General features: G+C 36.1%; 1 protein-coding gene across 1 annotated transcript in view; it reads left to right on the top strand.

Annotated features, from left to right (window-relative positions):
* Positions 1 to 18,537, top strand: part of ANKAR (ankyrin and armadillo repeat containing) — a 71,516-nt gene extending 52,979 nt beyond the window's left edge. Inside the window, exons 15-23 of the mRNA XM_011936469.1 lie at positions 152 to 313; positions 2,005 to 2,111; positions 4,951 to 5,073; positions 9,758 to 9,916; positions 10,647 to 10,764; positions 13,396 to 13,505; positions 15,179 to 15,378; positions 16,657 to 16,703; positions 18,267 to 18,537. Coding sequence (XP_011791859.1) covers positions 152 to 313; positions 2,005 to 2,111; positions 4,951 to 5,073; positions 9,758 to 9,916; positions 10,647 to 10,764; positions 13,396 to 13,505; positions 15,179 to 15,378; positions 16,657 to 16,703; positions 18,267 to 18,514 — 1,274 coding nt within the window. The 3' untranslated portion in view covers positions 18,515 to 18,537. The remainder of the gene's footprint in view (positions 1 to 151; positions 314 to 2,004; positions 2,112 to 4,950; positions 5,074 to 9,757; positions 9,917 to 10,646; positions 10,765 to 13,395; positions 13,506 to 15,178; positions 15,379 to 16,656; positions 16,704 to 18,266) is intronic.
* The last annotated feature ends 1 nt before the right edge of the window (position 18,538 follows it).

Raw genomic sequence — 18,538 nt, 5'->3', positions numbered from 1 at the left:
CTCACTGCAGCCTCAAACCCCTGGGCTCAAGTGATCCTCCTGCCTCAGCCTCCCAAGTAGCTGGGATTACAAGTGTGAACCACCGTGTTCTCTGCATAATGTAGAACAGGGCACTGGAGTATCATACATGTATCTTGCTTTTCTTTATCAGGAGGTGAAGCTGTCATAGCTCTAAGTAAGGACAGCAGGATGCATCAAAATCAAATATGTGAAGGGAATGGAATTGCACCATTGGTTCGCTTACTAAGAATTAGTACGATTGCTGAAGGCACACTTCTCAGTGTCATCAGAGCAGTGGGATCCATTTGTATTGGTTTGTATACTTATTCTCAATTTCTTAAATATCTGTAAGAACAAGAACAGGTTGGGCAGAGAAATGGAAGTTCATCTCTCTTCCTCTATATCCCCACTGTTTGAGCCCTAAATGGTATTTAATGTATAAAAGACTATTACAACTTTTAAAATTTGTGTAAGAATTTGGTCAGTACAAGTGGTGTAATTAAGAATTTTATATCAGTCTTGCTCTTGAACAATGGCTAGAGAGGAAAATTAGGACAATAAGCCTTGGCTATTTTGACTGAAAGCAATCTCTTTTTTAAGTTTAAGAGAAAAATAGTTCTTTTGAATCTCAAGAACTATATGTTTTTGAAGATATAGAAGAGTTTCTAATGCTGGGGCACATTCTTGAATGTCTCTGTAATGATCATTTGTTTATATAACATCGAATTCATTGCAAAGGAATCGACATTTTGGGGTTCCTGAGAAAATGTGGAACTGTCAGTTGTGACCCTCCAAAAGTTAAAATTTGGGTTCTTGGTGACCTTGATGAATGCAGGATGCTGACTGTAGACTGCTTCTTGCAAACAAGAGGAAAAATCTTTATTTCTGGATCACTGAATTTCCTCAAAATTAGTCCAGCTGAATGACGTATAATAGGAATTGATTCTCACATTTTTTTTCTCTTCGCTTGCCAAAAGTTTCTTGCAGAAACTCCTTCACAATTCCAAGATAATCAGCCAGAGAAGATGTTTCTTTTTTTGGCCAGAGACTCTGACATAGTTATTTCTAAAGTTCTAGTAAATGATAATATATATGCAAGGTTGCCTGATATACACACACACACACACATTATCAAATTTCTTCTCATTAGTTCATTTCAGAGCTGTCCACATCAGCTGTGTGTGTGTGTGTGTGTTTGTGTGTATGTGTGTGTGTGGTGGGGGTGGGGGGGCTTATGAGGACAAAGGTCTTCTTTTTTCCTTCAGACTTCCCTAGATACAATATGTCGGTGACTTCTCTTCGTTGTTCACTGAGAGGCTCAATCTTATATTTAACCCATTTATTTAGAGTTAACCCATTTATATAAACACACTGTGTATTTATTGTGACATTTAATATTGGCAAAAGAACAGAATTAAAATTCTTTGTCCATGTTCACTAGAAAGAAATGAGTTTCTCAAAAGGAAATTGCAAGGAGTGGGGAAAAAAAAGAGAGAGAGAGAGAGAGTTGAGTTTCTCTGGTGAGATTAGACCCGCAATTTAAAGTAGTATGTTATAAAGAGGCATAGTAAGATTATCTTGTCAGCGTGTATAATTTAAGAAACCTAGAAATTTTAACTTGGTGATTTACTCTAGTCATTTTTGTAGAAGTCAACTTTTTATAGAAAACAATATTACTATGAACTTAAGTACATCACACATAGTATTTCTTCAATAACTGATAGCTATTATTATTCCTTGATAGTATAACATTTCTAATTTCCTTTGTTTTGTGACTTTTAGAAAGCCATTCACAATTCTACTAAGCTCTCCGTGTTTATTCACTTTGTCTTTTAAAAAATTAATTCAGGACTATTAAAATAGTGTCAATATAGCATACCCTTTTGTAATTTACTAACTGTATCACCTTAGAACACTTTGTCAACCAAAAATATCAAGCTATGTTTGACTTTACCATTTATAAGATGGAAAAAAATATTACCTCATTGGTGTGGACTCTTACAGGTATAGCCCATACAAGCAATCCTGTCAGTCAACAGTTTGTTGTAGATGAAAATGCCTTTCCAGTACTTATCCAACTACTAAGAAATCACCCTTCTCCTAACATTAAGGTATATATAAAGGTTTACATTGTTTTCTGATATGGTAAACATTAACAGAAATATAATTTTAAGAAAATTTTGTGTCTTTATTCAAGTTCATAAACATAAAAATATTTAATCTTTTAAACTAAATCCTATTTTTCTTGGAGAAATAAGCCAAAATAAAAATAAACAAAATCCTAGAAGTTTTAAACAAAAAGCTTGCTTCAAACCATAAGATACTAGTAAATTTTGTTAAAATAGGATTTCTCCAAATATGACAAGAAAATCTTATGTTTTTACTCTTCAAGTAAGTTTTTTTCCTTAGATATTTGATTATTTATTCACAAAAGTTCTTTTCTACCTCCCCAGACATCAGTTGCTAAAACTGGGTGGGGATAATGGAAATGTGTGACTTATATGAGAATATTTCTCAAATATTAGTGAATCTTGTCAGTATTACACTTCAAACCAGCCCTGCCTTCTGCCAAGCAGCCTCTGTTGGCTGGAGGTAATAGTTTTCTCAAGGCTGGACATTACAAAGAATTATTGTGAGTTGTTGAAGAGTCATTCAGTCTTCCATTTACTTCTACCAAAATGCCTTTAATAAAATGACTTTTATATCTATTCAAATACTTTTACCCAGGCTTTAGAAATTTGGGACATCTATAGATGGCCAGGCAAGAAATTGTAACAGCAAAAAAAATTTTATTTTCAAAATTTGGTATGCATGCTACTGGAGATGAGAAAATAGAAATAACATAGAAATATCTCAGTAAATAGCACTGTTTCTTTTTTTTTTCTTTTCCTTTTCTTTCTTTCTTTTTTTTTTTTTTTGAGACAGAATCTCGCTCTGTTGCCCAGGCTGTAGTACAGTGGCACCATCTCAGCTCACTGCAACCTCCCAGGTTCAAGTGATTCTCCTGCCTCAGTCTCCTGAGTAGCTGGGATTATAGGTGTGCACCACAACGCTTGGCTAATTTTTGTATTTTTGTAGAGATGGGGTTTCACCATGTTGGCCAGGCTGGTCTTGAATTCCTGACCTCAAGTGATCTGCCTGCCTCGGCCTCCCAAAGTGCTGGGATTATAGGTGTGAGCCACTGCACCCAGGCTATCTCTTTTTTTAATCTGTATTTATTTATTTATTTATTTATAATTGAGATGGGGTCTCTCACTGTCAATCAGGCTAGAGTGCAGTAGTGCAATCTTGGCTCACTGCAGCCTCGGCCTCCCAGTCTGCAGTGATCCTCCCACCTCAGCCTCCTGAGTAGCTGTGACTAAAGGAGTACACCACCATGCCTGGTTAATTTTTTATATTTTTGTTGGAGACGAAGTTTCACCATTTTGCCCAGGCTGTTCTCGAATTCCCGGACTCAAGAGATCCTCCACCTTGGCCTCCAAAGTGATGGGATTACAGGTGTGAGCCACTGCACCCAGGCTGTTTATTTTTTTAATCTTTGTTTATTTAATTTTTTTTTTTTTAATTGAGATGGGGTCTCTCACTGTCAGTCAGGCTAGAATGCAGTAGTGCAATCTTGGCTCACTGCAGCCTCGGCCTCCCAGTCTACAGTGATCCTCTCACCTCAGCCTCCTGAGTAGCTGTGACTAAAGGAGTGCGCCACCGTGCCTGGTTAATTTTTTGTATTTTTGTTGGAGATGGAATTTCACCATTTTGCCCAGGCTGTTCTTGAACTCCTGGGCTCAAGAGATCCTCCACCTTGGCTTCCAAAGTGATGGGATTACAGGCATGAACCACCACATCTGGTGCATTCTTTTAACAAATGTGTGTGTTATCATAAAAAATGTATCCATCTATATTTCAGTACGTATTTTCAATGAGTTTTGAAACTTGTTTAAATAGAACATAAACACATTTCAATACTTTTTCTCAAAAGACTCTATAATGGACAAAACATTTCACAATAATTCAATAATCATACTTTTCAAATTCATGATGTTTTTCATAGAAATGCACAGTATAGCACTTTAAAAACTTATCTACTGAGTCCCAATAATATGCAAGGTTCATCTTCCTAATGGGCTTCAGAATGTACATTAAATGGTTCCAGAACTAGAGGAGGAAAAAGTAGTAGTACTATTCCTTAGTACTACTCCCCAAAGCTTTGTTTAATAAGTGCTGCAGGCTGGGTGCTTTGGTTCACACCTATAATCCCAGCACTTTAGGAGGCCATGAGGTGGGTGGATCATGAAGTCAGGAGTTTGAGACCAGCTTGGCCAACATGGTAAAGCCCTATCTCTACTAAAGATACAAAAGATTAGCTGGGTATGGTGGTGCGTGCCTGTAATCCCAGCTACTCGGGAGGCTGGGGCAGGAGAATTGCTTGAACCCAGGAGGTGGAAGTTGCAGTGAACTGAGATCATGCCATTGTACTGCAGCCTGGGCGACAGAGAAAGACTTCATCTAAAAAAAAAAAAAAAACCAAAAAAGGTACTGCATTAAAACCTTACAACTCAATGGTCAGTAGTTAACAAGCAGTTCAAAATAGCTTTTTAATCCATGTCAAAAAATTAAAAGAACATTTTTTTTAATATGGAAGGGATGCAACTATGCACTTAGGATAATACCTCCTTACATGCTCTGCTGGCCCTTGTTCCCTTCTCCACTGCCCTCAAATGGAGCTCTGTGGTTGGTCCCTGAACACAGAAAGGATATTTTCTCAGCTATTAAAAATTATGAGGGAGTTGTAAGTGCAGTTCTTTCACTAGTAAGAACTGGAATCAATGGATTATATTTTAGCAGATTTTATAGTGTCTTTCCACAATGTATTCTATATAAATGCCTGCACAATGAAATGTGTAATTTCATAAAGCATAATTGAAAAGTAATTTTTGAAAACCACATGTTTAGGTTGAAGTGGCATTTTCCTTGGCATGCATTGTCCTAGGGAATGATGTGTTACAGAAAGACTTACATGAAAATGAAGGATTTGAGTATGCTGATGTCCTTTATCTTCTTCACTCAACAGAAAAGGTAATACCTTTACAAAATATTGAGGCTCATTTTGAAAAAAACTGTTTTTATACCACATCCTCAAATTATCATCAAGTCTTCTTCATAGCAATATTCAATGTATTATTTAAGAAAAGACACGTAAAAAGATCTCTTTGTAGGTCATTAGTTTGTAATGATGTAATAATACAGCTCCATATCTTTCTGAGTCGTCCCATTTCATCGTTGAAATGCAGTAATTTTAATGTTTGGTGATGAGTCAAAAAACAAATCTCTTATGTCTCAAATCAAATCCTTAAAATAATTTTATGCCCTTTCAGCCCTCAGTCATTCACTTATCCAATACGCTAAAGTGGTGCTTCTCAAACTATTTGTGATGAAGAAATAGCTTTTTCCCAGCAATCTATTATGGAAGGATAATTTTTGTAACTTAAAAAATTTTGAAATAATCTTAGACTTTCCAAAAATTTGTAAAACCAGTATTCTGGTATATCCTTCATTTAGTTTTCCCAGATGTCAACTGGAACATTAACACTGATACGATACTATTAACTAATTTGCAGACTTTATTTAAATGTTGCCAGTTTTCTCGGCAATGTCCTTTTTTTGGTTTTGTTTTTATATTTTTTTAATTTAAAAAATTATTTTTATTTTTTTCAGTGTCTACTTTTTGTTCCAGAATCTAATCCAGGGTCTCACGTTGCATCTAAATGTCTTGTCTCTTTAGCCTCCAGTTTGTGAAGCTCAGCCCTTCTTTTTTTTTTTTTTTTTTTTTTGAGACGGAGTCTCGCTCTGTCACCCAGCCTGGAGTGCAGTGGCCGGATCTTGGCTCACTGCAAGCTCCGCCTCCCGGGTTTATGCCATTCTCCTGCCTCAGCCTCCGGAGTAGCTGGGACTACAGCCACTCGCCACCTCGCCCGGCTAGTTTTTTGTATTTTTTTAGTAGAGACGGGGTTTCACCAGGTTAGCCAGGATGGTCTCGATCTCCTGACCTCGTGATCCGCCCGTCTCGGCCTCCCAAAGTGCTGGGATTACAGGCTTGAGCCACCGCGCCCGGCCTGAAGCTCAGCCCTTCTTTGTTTTTCATGATTTTGACATTTTTGATGAATCCAGGCCAGTTATTTTATAGAATATCCCTCAATTTGACCGTGATGTTTTCCCCTAATTAAATTGAAGTTACACCTTTTGGCAAGAATTTCACAGAAGTGATGTGGTCTTCTTTACTCACCTTCCTAGTACATCATACCATGAGGTATATAACGTTGATGTATCTTATGGGTAATGTTAACTTTGATTACTTGGTTAAAATGGGGTCTGCCATATTTCTTCACTCACTGTTTTTCCTTTTGTAGTTAATAAGTATCTTAAGGTGAGACGCTTTGAGATTATGCAAATATTTTGTTTTGCATCATACTTTTGCTCACCAATCTTAGCATCCATTGATGCAACAATAATAAATGTAACATTTGCCTAAGGGCAATTTAAAAAATTCCCTTCTTCCTTCTGCATTTATTAGTTGGTAGTCAACTATAAAGAAGATTTGTTTCTTTTCAATGTTTATTCTCAGTTTTGTTATCCCACTGTTAATGATTTTGTGGACTGTCAGTGGTCCACGGGCCACACTTTCAATAGCACTACCCTAATGAGATGAGAGCTATTTTCTACAGGGCATTTCAAAACCAGGAAGAAAATTGCCAACGATGTTTCTCTCAGTTCCGTAAGATTTTAGAGGGATCAAGGAGGGTCAGGAGGTAGGTGGGAATGAAGTCTTTTTTTTTTATTATTATAAAATTTTACTCTGTTGTGGTACACAAAAAGAGAAGTGCTGCTATAAAAATATGGGAAATACTTTGGGAGGTCGAGGTGGGCAGATCACTTGAGATCAGGAGTTCGAAACCAGCCTTGCCAATGTGGTGAAATCCCATCTCTACTAAAGAGACAAAAATTAGCCAGGCATGGTGGCACATGCCTGTAGTCCCAGCTACTTGGGAGGCTGAGGCAGGAGAATCACTTGAACCCGGGATGTGGAGGTTGCAGTGAGCCGAGATTGCACCACTGCACTCCAGCCTGGGCAACAGAGCTAGACTCCGTCTCAAAAAAAAAGAATATATATATATGGAAACTAATAGGGTGAGGACACTAAATGAATGACTGACTCTCTAAGTCACCTTTTGCCCCTCTGCTCTGTTCCTTCTAGATTTTACTCCCATTACCTTACTCTTCATGTGCACCCTTCTTCTCCCTTTTATTACACATTCCACTCTCAAGTGTTCTGCCTTTTCTCCCAGTTTGTTATCACTTGCTTCACTCTCTGGACCCTGCATTTGGCTTATAATAGATACGTTATTGTCTATCAGTTCTACAAATGGTAGGGAATCTTAAGAGAACTAGAAGGTTTAAGTATAAACCAAAGGATTTATCTGGACTTGGCTAAAGTTTTTAATTCTAACAATCATCACAAGGCAAGTTAAAAGTCCTCTAGGGTTTCTTGTACTATATTTTGCCTCAAACTACCTATCCTGCCGAGGCAATTACTGCTCTTAGGGCTTTAGAGTACTAAACAACTGTGGTCCTTCGTTAAACCTATAGTGGGAGACTTCAGATTACACAGACGTGTTGTAGAAGTTAAAGGGGAGGGAGGGATGTTCAGCAACTAAATATGTCACTGAATGAATAGCTATCTTATGGATAATGACAGGGATGTAATAAAAATTAAGTCAGGAACCCAGGTTCTTGAAACTCCTAGCCACACTGATATTGTCTACCTGGAGATACAATAGGTTATGTGTTGTTTTAAAATTAGAATTTAACTATTTTCATGCTACCAAACTAGAATAATATATGAAATGGACCATTGAGATTGATTTTCACAAGCCACATAAAATTAGTCACATTAATGTAGTTACTATTATTCTATCTTTTTAACTAACTCAAATATGTGGGCTAATTAATTATGAATATACTTTTGAAGAGATGTTAGTGAGTATAATTAATAGGTACTCTTTTCCCATTCATAAATCAGTGGGTATAAAGTGAAAATAAGTAACCAGTGGGTATAACCACCCTGGTAGATAGGTAAATGAAAATATATATGACGTAAAGAGTTTAAGACAGTTGACATTGGGGGAAAAAAGTATGGAAAAATATGTCTTTCCTCAAGGATTAATTTTTAGCCCTCTGAACTGGGAATAGCCAACTTGGTTCTTGTCCTATATCTTATACTAGCTGGCAACTATGGGATTCGTTTTGAAACATTAATAGACATTTTATAATCTAAACTATTTACTGTAGACTTCCACAGTGATACTGCAGGAGTGAACCCTACATGGAAAAGAAATGGAAATTGGTCAAGTCTTAGCATATTTCACTTCACTCTATCTGACCTTGGTACACAAAGCATGCCCCTTTGGTTCATTTCCCATTGCCACTCTTTCCTACTTGGCTCTAGGTTCTATTCTGCTGTCTGTTAATCCACCCTTTGACTATGACTGAGACCTAGTTTCTCAAGCCTTTGACTGTACCTAATACTTTTCTTTTTGCCTATTGCTAGGTGACTGAGTTTTTTGTGTATGTGATTTTTATTATGGAAAATTTCAAATATATATAAAATGACCGGGTAGCATAATGAACCTAAATGTTCCCACCTAGCTTCAGCAGTCATCATCTCATGGCCAGTCTTATTTCATCTATACATCCACTCACTTCTATTAAATTATTTTTGATGCAAATTTCAAGCATCATATAATTTTATCTATAAATATTTCAGTGTGTACATGCAGCATTTTAATATTATGATTAATAATGGCAGAAGAAAATTCAGGGCTGGGTGTGGTGGTTCATGTCTGTAATCCCAGTACTTTGGGAGGCCAAGGCGAGCAGACACCTTGAGCTCAGGAGTTCAATACCAGACTGGGCAACACAGCAAAACCCTGTCTCTATAAAAAAATACAGAAAATTATCCAGGTGTGGTGGCCCACACCTTTGGTCTTAGCTACCTGGAAGGCTGAAGTGGGAGCACTGCTTGAGCCTGGGAGGTGGAAATTGCAGTGAGCCAAGATCACGCCACTGCACTCTAGCCTGGGTGACAGAGGGAGACTTTGTCTCAAAAAAAAAAAAAAAAAAGAAAAGAAAAGAAAATTCACCAAGATTAATGAGTTCTTTCTGTGTGTCCTACATTGTTCAAATAACATGATAATACAATATATTAAATTATTTTAATATTAAAAATAAGATTTAGTAATAAGATTTTATCTTTTGAATCTTTATGGAAGGTCTACCATACTTATATATCTTTGGCAAGCAGACTAATTCTACAGAAGAAACTAGGTTTTGCTATTTGCCTAGCCTCAGAATGTTAAAATGTGATTCTTCAGAATACATTATTTTTCTCCTATTCTTCCTTAAAATATAGTACAATGGAATTTTATGAATGAATTTAAGAGATGATATGGAATACCCAACAATGTACGGAATGCAATAGATAACATGCTATACAAGGGAAGTTTTGATTTATCAACTCTACTTTGAAATGTGGAAAGTTATAACATTCTGGAGTAACTCTGTTATCTCTTTTCCCTAGTAATGTCATATTTTACTCCCAGTGATAAGAATGCAATATATTTTAATAAGCAAGAATTCAAAGTCTATTATGTTGAGTAACATGATAAATGAAGTTCATTATAATGCATGTTTCTCCTATTTTTAGGATATTTGCTTAAGAGCAGGCTATGCATTAACACTTTTTGCCTTCAATAATCGCTTTCAACAATACTTAATATTGGAAAGTGGAATAATGACCATATCTATCTTTGAACCTTTTCTTGAATCAACAGTTGAAACTGAGAAGGCAATGGCAGCATTTCAGGTATAAAATTGAGATTAATTAACACCTCAAATTAATAAATATGTCATTTTGTGAAAACTTGAAAATTACAATGATTTGGAGACCCAGAAAAATGTTTACTTATTTGTAAAAATTTAGTATTTTGCACATAAGCCCCTTCTACCTCATAAAAACTCTATTATCTTGAGGATTTCTTCATTAATATAGAATTTTACAAGTTACAAGACACTTACTGATGCCTTTATACCTCATCTGATGTTTATAACAAGCCTGTAAGGTTGACAATCAGGTAGTACTATTTTCATCACCCCCATATTAAAAGGAAACAGGTAGAAAAACATGTTAGCATCCAAGACAGGTTTTCTAACTGCAAATCTTTAGTTGATCACACTGATCCTTCAACCTAGTAACAACTGTATGTATCTGTGAAGTTTTATTCTCTCTCTTCATTTTCTATCCTGTGCCCTTTAAGAGAAGTGTTTTCTATGAACCCACATTGAAAGAGTGCAAAAGTTGCAAACATTGTAGGAAGAATAATAGTACCCCCTATGATCACTGCTATGACCAGACAGGGACAAATACTCTTAACTCTCCCCACCACCACATGCTGCTTCTATGGAATCCTCTAAACACTCCCTTTACCCTTTTAAGAAGTATCAAAAGAATTAAAAAAATAAAAAATTACAAACGTGTAATTAGAGAAGCTGAGTAGAAAATGTTTACAGATTCTCTGCTTCTTTTCTGTTTTCAGATTGTTGTATTGGCTAAAGTCATTAGAGATGTGGACCATATTACTTTGTCTGCAAGAGGTGTTACTATTTTAGTTGATAGTCTGTATTCAGTTCAGACTTCTACTATTGTCTTGACAGGTAAGAAATGACTAGAAGTTAATTTTAGCCACATAAAACTATTTCCGAAAACGGTTTATGGTACTCTGAATAATAATAAAATAATACACCTGATACTCTGCCACAAGTTTAAAGAATGAACTTATGTTTATCTACATGGAACTCCACAGCAAGTCTACACGAAACAATGGATGTCTACTCTGTACCCCAAATAGAAGCTGAGTAACTCTGAGCACAGACTTTTTGCTTTCCTAATTACTTTTTCAAACCTTTAACTTTTTTTCCAGGATATAAGTGTGAATTCAACTATGAACTACCAACAGCAAAATCAAAAAACTGATTTATAATAGTGGTGGCAGATTTACACAGATGTACCTCTGTCTGGTTTCCTTTTGTCCAGTTGTGCACATTTTGCTAATACTGAGAAGTTCTTTACATCGCTGTGCAATAAAGCAAAGCAAGATGGTCCCATAGCATTCTCAACACATTTAATGCTATTGTGTAACTGCGTCTACGGCAGACCTAACCCCACAAGTCACAAATAGGTGATCAGTAATATTTAATTGACTTGTTATACCACTCTTAAAGTAACATAAGGCAGGGTCAGAATGAGTAATATGCAGTGACTACTACCAATATAAACAAATAAGTATTTGTTTTTTAATTAAAATGGATCACTAAAGGAAACTTCACTTGATGCCATAGAATTCTATTTTTATGAAGTTTATTTGCATGGCAAGGAAGGAAAAATGAAGCAATGAAAACTTTCTGACGGAAACTAGCTAGAAAAAAAGTTTAAAGAAGTTATTAAATATGTTTTAATCTAAATAACATTATTAATTCAATGTTATAGTAATTCTGTGACTGAAAAACAACTGTAGTGGATTTACACTCCACAATGTTTTGTTTTTTTGAGACGGAGTCTCGCTCTGTTGCCAGGCTGGAGTGCAGTGGTGCAATCTTGGCTCACTGTAACTTCTGCCTCCCAGATTCAAGCGATTCTCCTGCCTCAGCCTCCCAAGTAGCTGGGACTACAGGCATGCACCACCAAGACCAGCTAATTTTTGTATTGGTAGTAGAGATGGGTTTCATGGTCTCGATCTCTTGACCTCATGATCCGCCCGCCTCGGCCTCCCAAAGTGCTGGGATTACAGGTATGAGCCACCGCACCTGGCCTCCACAAACTCTTATAGGAAATAAATGCCATATTACATTAGCTTTCAAATATTAAATTAATTTCTCCAGGATGAGGAGAAATGAATCTCAGAAATTAATGGACTTTCTCTGCACTCCACAACCAGTCATATGCATGTCCAGGGTATCTCAGGCAAAGCTTGATATTCAGGCTTCAGGTATACTGTAAAATAGCTGATGTGCTTGGTGTCAAGTTGACATGGTTCCCAGAAGAGGCTCCAAAGGCACAGAAGTTTTTAGGAAACTGTGACTTCTGTTACCAAGAATTCAGTTTTCCTATGTATACCACTTAGCTATTCTCTACTCAGAGTTCCTCCTACTCCTTTGAGAACTATAAACCTTAGTTCTCTTTCTTAGCTGCTCCCTTGGTGTGTTTCCATTTCTAACTTCCCATCTTTAAAGGGTCTTTTTAACTTTAAATAGAGCTTACCTTTAAACAATTTTTGCTTTAGAAGATACAACCCAATTTTCCCCATTCTGAGGCAATAAACACAAGGAATTTCTTGGCTTATAATAGAGGCCAGACAAAAATATAAGGAGAACAAAAACTCACGTCATATCTCAATCAAGTATCTACATACTTCACACACAAATATGAAAATACATTTTTATCTTCAAACAAATATAAAATATTCAGTTGCTAGCTGCACATTTAATTATTGGGACACTTTATTATTTTAAATCTGAAAACATTTCTTTTTTATGGTAAAAACTTCAGTGATTTCAAACCTCAATATGCAATACATTGCTTGATGTCAAAGTATTAATAAGGCTTAACTCAAAGCCATTTCAACTGCAAAAAGGACATATTAATTTTTTTTTTTTTTTTGAGACAGAGTTTCACTCTTGTTGCCTAGGCTGGAGTACAATGGCATGATCTCTGCTCACCGCAACCTCTGCCTCACAGGTACAAGTGATTCTCCTGCCTCAGTCTCCGAGTAGCTGGGATTACAGGCATGTACCACCACACCCGGCTAATTTTTGTATTTTTAGTAGAGATGGGGTTTCTCCATGTTGGTCAGGCTGGTCTCGAACTCCCAAACTCATGTGATCTGCCCACCTCAGCCTCCCAAAGGGCTGGGATTACAGGCGTGAGCCACCACGCCCGGCCTAAATTTTCTTATGATAATTAAATCATTATGTTCATAGTTATTTTTAAAACCCTAAAAACTTCAAAACAAAATATATTCTGAAGATACGGGAGAAGGGAAACCTCTAATTTTGAAATTTTTCCACCCTTACATAAACCTATTTAACTTATACTATTTATAACAGAAAACCAAACTGTAATTTTGGGGAGTTTATTCTATATTTACATATGCATGCTTTTTCTCAGTGCTGCTTCATTGACAGAGATGTCTTGTGACACAAACCTTTTTCAGTGCTATGTGCAATTAATGAAAGTATTATAAGTTTATATCAGTTAAATAACAAGCATTTTTCTTGTTTAATTTATAGGGAATTTAATAGCAAGCCTGGCTCATTCTAGAGCTGGTATCCCAGAAGCATTTACCACATTAGGAGCAATCCAACGGCTCTGCTATCATTTGTACTCAGGAACAGAAGAGGTAAAAACAAGCAAAAACTAATTCTAAAATTAAATATGCTAAAAATATATTTTACCTCTCTTTCTGTGGACTAATTTTTCCACTGATTAACTGTTATATAGTTCTTATTACTAACTCAAAATTACATGACTGTGTTATATACGTAATATAGTTCTTGTTACTAACTCCAAATTACATGACTTTTCTAATACTAATTAGTCATACATATCTGCCATCCACAATTTTAATTCCTATAAAAATATATATTTGTTTTAACCCTAAGACTTAAAACTAGGATTTTAATCACAAAAGCAGTATAAAACAACTGTAATTAAAGATTTAAAAAGAACCACCTTTTCAAATTAGTTTCTGATTTAGAAAACAAAAACAAAACCCTACAAAATAGGTCATCTTAATCCTGGAATTAAGAGTCAATCTATAAGTACGTTGATGACAAATAAATTTATAATTAAAGTCTTTGCTAGGTATCTAACGAAAACTGGTGACTCTGATTTAAGTTATTAATGAAAATGGAATCCATAGGATAGTTTTCCTTATATGTCAAGCAGGGTTAGGAGTAAGGGTGTGTGAAAAGAGGCCGTGCTGGTCACAGCAGTGGCTTGCCTCTGAGTGTTCTCCTACTCTCTTCCACTAAGGCCTAAAGCAGTTTTACTGCACCTTTAGGATATATCAGAATCACTTGGAGGGCCTGTTATATTGCTTGGCCCCATTCCTAGAGTTTCGGAGCCAACACATTTGAGGTGGGCCCTAGAATTTGCATTTCGAACAAGTTCCCAGCAGCTGAACTACAGGTCCAGGGTTCAAGATGTAGAAGACATATGAGCATACAGAGCAACCGGATGCCAACATAAAGACCAATATGTTCATTCTATGAAACTTTTTATGCTACTATCATATTCCCTACAACTGGCCAGGAGCATACTTTAATTAATCATATGACCAACCTATGGGTCATAGACAGAGGGTATTTTCTTCAAAGAACTATTTTTTCTAGAGTCCTGTGGCTTGATACTTGTGCTTCTTTCTTTGTTTATGCCAGTGGAAAAGTGAGTTGCTTTTGTAACATCTGAATGTTTAAAAAAAAATTTTTTTTTAAAGTAATAAATAAATAAATGAGTTGCTTTCTCTAAGATTTCTGTTACCAAGAGTTCAGCTTTCCTATGTGTACCACTTAGCTATTCTCCAAAGTGTCTGCTCCTACTCCTTTGAGAACTGTAAACAAAATAATTAAGTAAGAGTTTCTAGGGATGGAACCCAGGCATAATTGTCAAAGATATACGAGTGATGCCAATGCATTGTCAGGGTTGCACTCCACTGTCTTAGTTCAAACTCAAAGATTCTTTCCTTGGTGGCACATTAGAATTACCTGACACACACACACACACACACACACACGCCCAGATTCTACCCTGAAAGGATTCTGATTTAGTTGGTGGGCTTTTTTTTTTTTTTAAACACTCCAGGTGGTTCTAAAATGCAGTGAAGATTGAGAACAACTCTGTAAAAATATGGCAGTTAAGCTTCCATCTATACATTGCCACTTGTTTGCATACATATTTGCTTACACTTGTTCCCTCCCTTACAGAGACTTTCCTATGAAGTAGCTAATTAGAACACTACGATATTTTAAGAACAAAGCCCACTGGTTAAGAAAGAATTGTTTCTTCATTTAGGTTCGTGCAGCTTGTTCCTCTGCTCTGGGCTACTTAACATACAATGCAAATGCTTTCCGCATCCTATTAAAAGAATGCAGGAATAAACCTAATCAGTTCATTCGCATAAAAAATAATATCAGCAGAGATGCAAGTATTAACCCAGCATTTTTAAAGGAATTTCAAATGCAACAAACACTGGTGGGACTTCCTTCCTTAAGGTATGGTCCTATGTTAGAAGTTGCAGTAGTGAAATCATTGAGAGGAGACTTTAATGAGGTTTAGTAAGATCCAACAAGAGGAACTATTCTTGATATGAACATATCTCCTGTATAGCAGAGGATAAACTTCATTCTAAATGACCATTGCCAAAACCTGTTTTAATTCCAACTCAGCACCAGAGTTGTGGGTGCAGATAAGAATACACCTAGATCTTGGAGATCCTCTCTGGGCAAGATTATTCACATTTTAGAAAGTTTTGGGGAGACTGGTTACCACAACATCTGATTCAAGAAGTCATTTTTCAGCAGACTAGGGATATATTTGAGAGTTCTAAGACAAGATCACCACCCCGACCTTAGCATCAAATGGGTCTTCTGGACCAGATCCAAAGCTAGGCCAAATTCCCAGGGTGGAAACAGGGCTAAATTAGACTTAGTGATTAGAGTTACAGTGAAGTTTGCCAAGAATTTATTCAGAGGATTTCAACTAATGTTGTGGTTTCATCACGAACTTAAGTCCCCCCCAAAAGGGGAGGAGAGGAGAATCTCTTTACTCTGGGTATATTTCCTCTTCTGTAAATGTAGCTGAATTACAAGTCTTCTCTCCAAGTAGTGATATTCATACATAGGAAATAGAACTACTCAAGATACGTTAACTCTATGAAAATGGAAGAGAATAGGATCCAATAATGCATCCGAATAGGATCCATGTACAAACATAGATTCTACATCAATTTTAAGTACAGAGAATGATGAGTATACCTTTGGAGCCACTTTAATTCTTTGAAAAGCTGAAAGTCTAAATTGGGTGACCTAATTTTATGATAAGCCAGGGAACCTAAATTATAACTGTTGTAATTGATAATTCTAAATAATTTTCATCGGTTCGAGGAATTAAATAATGTAAGTAGTATTTTACACAGTCACTCCCAGGGCTAGCCCATGTGATGACTTTGTGGGAATTAGAAAAATATACCCCTTTCTCAGACCTATCTTCTTCAAAACCCAGCTGAAGTGTCTCTTCTTCTGTAACACTTTCCCTGATCACTTCAAGAAGATTTAATGTTCCAAATGTTTGGAGTAAATAAGTGAGTAAATGAGTGACTGAATATAAAATACTTACAGGTAACATGCAGAGTTAGTGGAGGAACATGTATGAATTAGGCCATCAGGCATTAAACCTGGTACTGTAAGTCTTCATATATTTCTTCATATATTTTTTCTGGGTGCATTATGTCTTCATTTATTTTAATAATGACAAAAATGTTTTCCTTTTAGTCTGGAGAAGAATGGAGGACCATCCATAATTCCTATCTTTAAAAAAGGTAATTGATTTTTTTTTTTTTAATCTATGAAGTACCTTCTAGCCTAGACACTTTATAATTCTGTATTCCATCTCTAAAAATTCAAAATGTAGGCTGAGCACAGTGGCTCATGCCTGTCATCCCAGCACTTTGGGAGGCCAAGGCAGGTAGATCACTTGAGGTCAGGAGTTCAAGATCAGCCTAACCAATATGGTGAAACCCCATCTCTACTAAAAATAGTAATAATAATAATAGTAAAAATTAGCCAGGCATGGTGGTGCATGCCTGTAATCCCAGCTACTTGGGAGGCTGAGGCAGGAGAATCACTTGAACCTGGAAGGCAGAGGCTGCAGTCAGCTGAGATCGCACCACTGCACTCTGACCTGGGTGACAGAGTGAGACTCCATCTCAAAAAAAAAAAAAAAATGTAGAGGGTACCCCCCCAAAAAAAGTTTACCTGCATACTTTTCTTTTGTAATTATATCTGCCTAAAATATCTTCCTAATTACAAGTCCATGTTAATCATTTTCTGTAAGGCCTTCCCTACCAGTATCACTTGAAAGTGACTCCTGTCTTATTTTGCTTTTCTCAAACCATGCATAGAAATGTCATTATTTAAACGACCTGTAAATATGACTTAAATTATGATCCTGCTATTGCTGTTTTATATACAACTTACCTATCTGAATTCTTGGGGCAGAGACCACATTTTTTCCATTGATACTCTATATAGTTTTGTACATAGTTGGTACATTACACTTGAATGGATTAGATCTGCAGAGATCAAAGTCCAGATCTCATATTATTTATCCCTTCCTATTAAATATGTAATAGGGAATATAAATTACTTATTAATTTCACATACATGCTTAGTGCCTTTTCATGTGGGACCAAAATCAGTCTTACTTGATATGTTATCCTATTATGAAAATCAAGGATAGAAACATTCAGAAGTCAAGATCAGTTTGCTAGAGTCATAAACAGAAAGGGAGAGAATTTAAAAAGACAGTAAAAGGAGAAGAAACAATTTCATGTATTCAGCAAGTATATGAGGGAAGCTAGGTATGTGGGGAGGCGATATAGAAATATATATAGAATATCATGGGTAGAAGAGCATCCATTTTTTATATAGCTTCTTGAATGTAAGAGTAATTTACACAAAAGAATAAAATCAGTTCACTCTTTCTTCACTTTAACAATGGTTTCTAAACAACAATCTGTTTATCAGTCATGATCTGATGAAGTTTTCACAGGTTTGTTTACCACAAACAAACAGAAAAAATAAGGACAAGGTAACACGTTTCTGGTAAAATTAATTTCATTCAATGTCAAGTCCATCATTTTGAGATAATGCCTTTTACACTTTCTTTTGGTGCTAAAATATTCTTTATTTTACATAATGATGTTTAAAGTAGTATTTGTTCTTTTATTGGTGCTAACTTAACAAAACAAGCTAGCAAGCTACTGATCTGTTCTCTTAGTATGTTTTAGTTATGTAAAGAAAATAGAACTACATAGAACTAGAAGTAATGAGACTATACCTAGGGCTCTCAGGAGAGACATTTAATTGTGGCTAATTTTTAGGGAAGGATCACCGAAGAAAATTAAAACCTAAAATTCAACCAAGAGATTCTTTGACTTTATTACCTCCTGTAACTAACTTCATGGGACTCTTCAAAGCAACAAAAAAGACCAAGGATTCCCATAATATTTTTTCTTTTTCATCTACAATTACATCAGATATCACAAATGTATCAAGACCAAGAATAGTGTGTTTGAACCAACTTGGGAAACATGTCCAGAAAGCCAACCCAGAGCCTGCAGAAGGCTAATAAAACATTTTAGTATGAAAGGAT

This window comes from Colobus angolensis, unplaced genomic scaffold (assembly GCF_000951035.1).
Source record: "Colobus angolensis palliatus isolate OR3802 unplaced genomic scaffold, Cang.pa_1.0 Scaffold153, whole genome shotgun sequence".
Classification (NCBI taxonomy): Eukaryota; Metazoa; Chordata; class Mammalia; order Primates; family Cercopithecidae; genus Colobus; species Colobus angolensis.
Note: the sequence above shows the minus strand (reverse complement) of the source record. Positions and strands in the feature narration are given on the sequence as shown.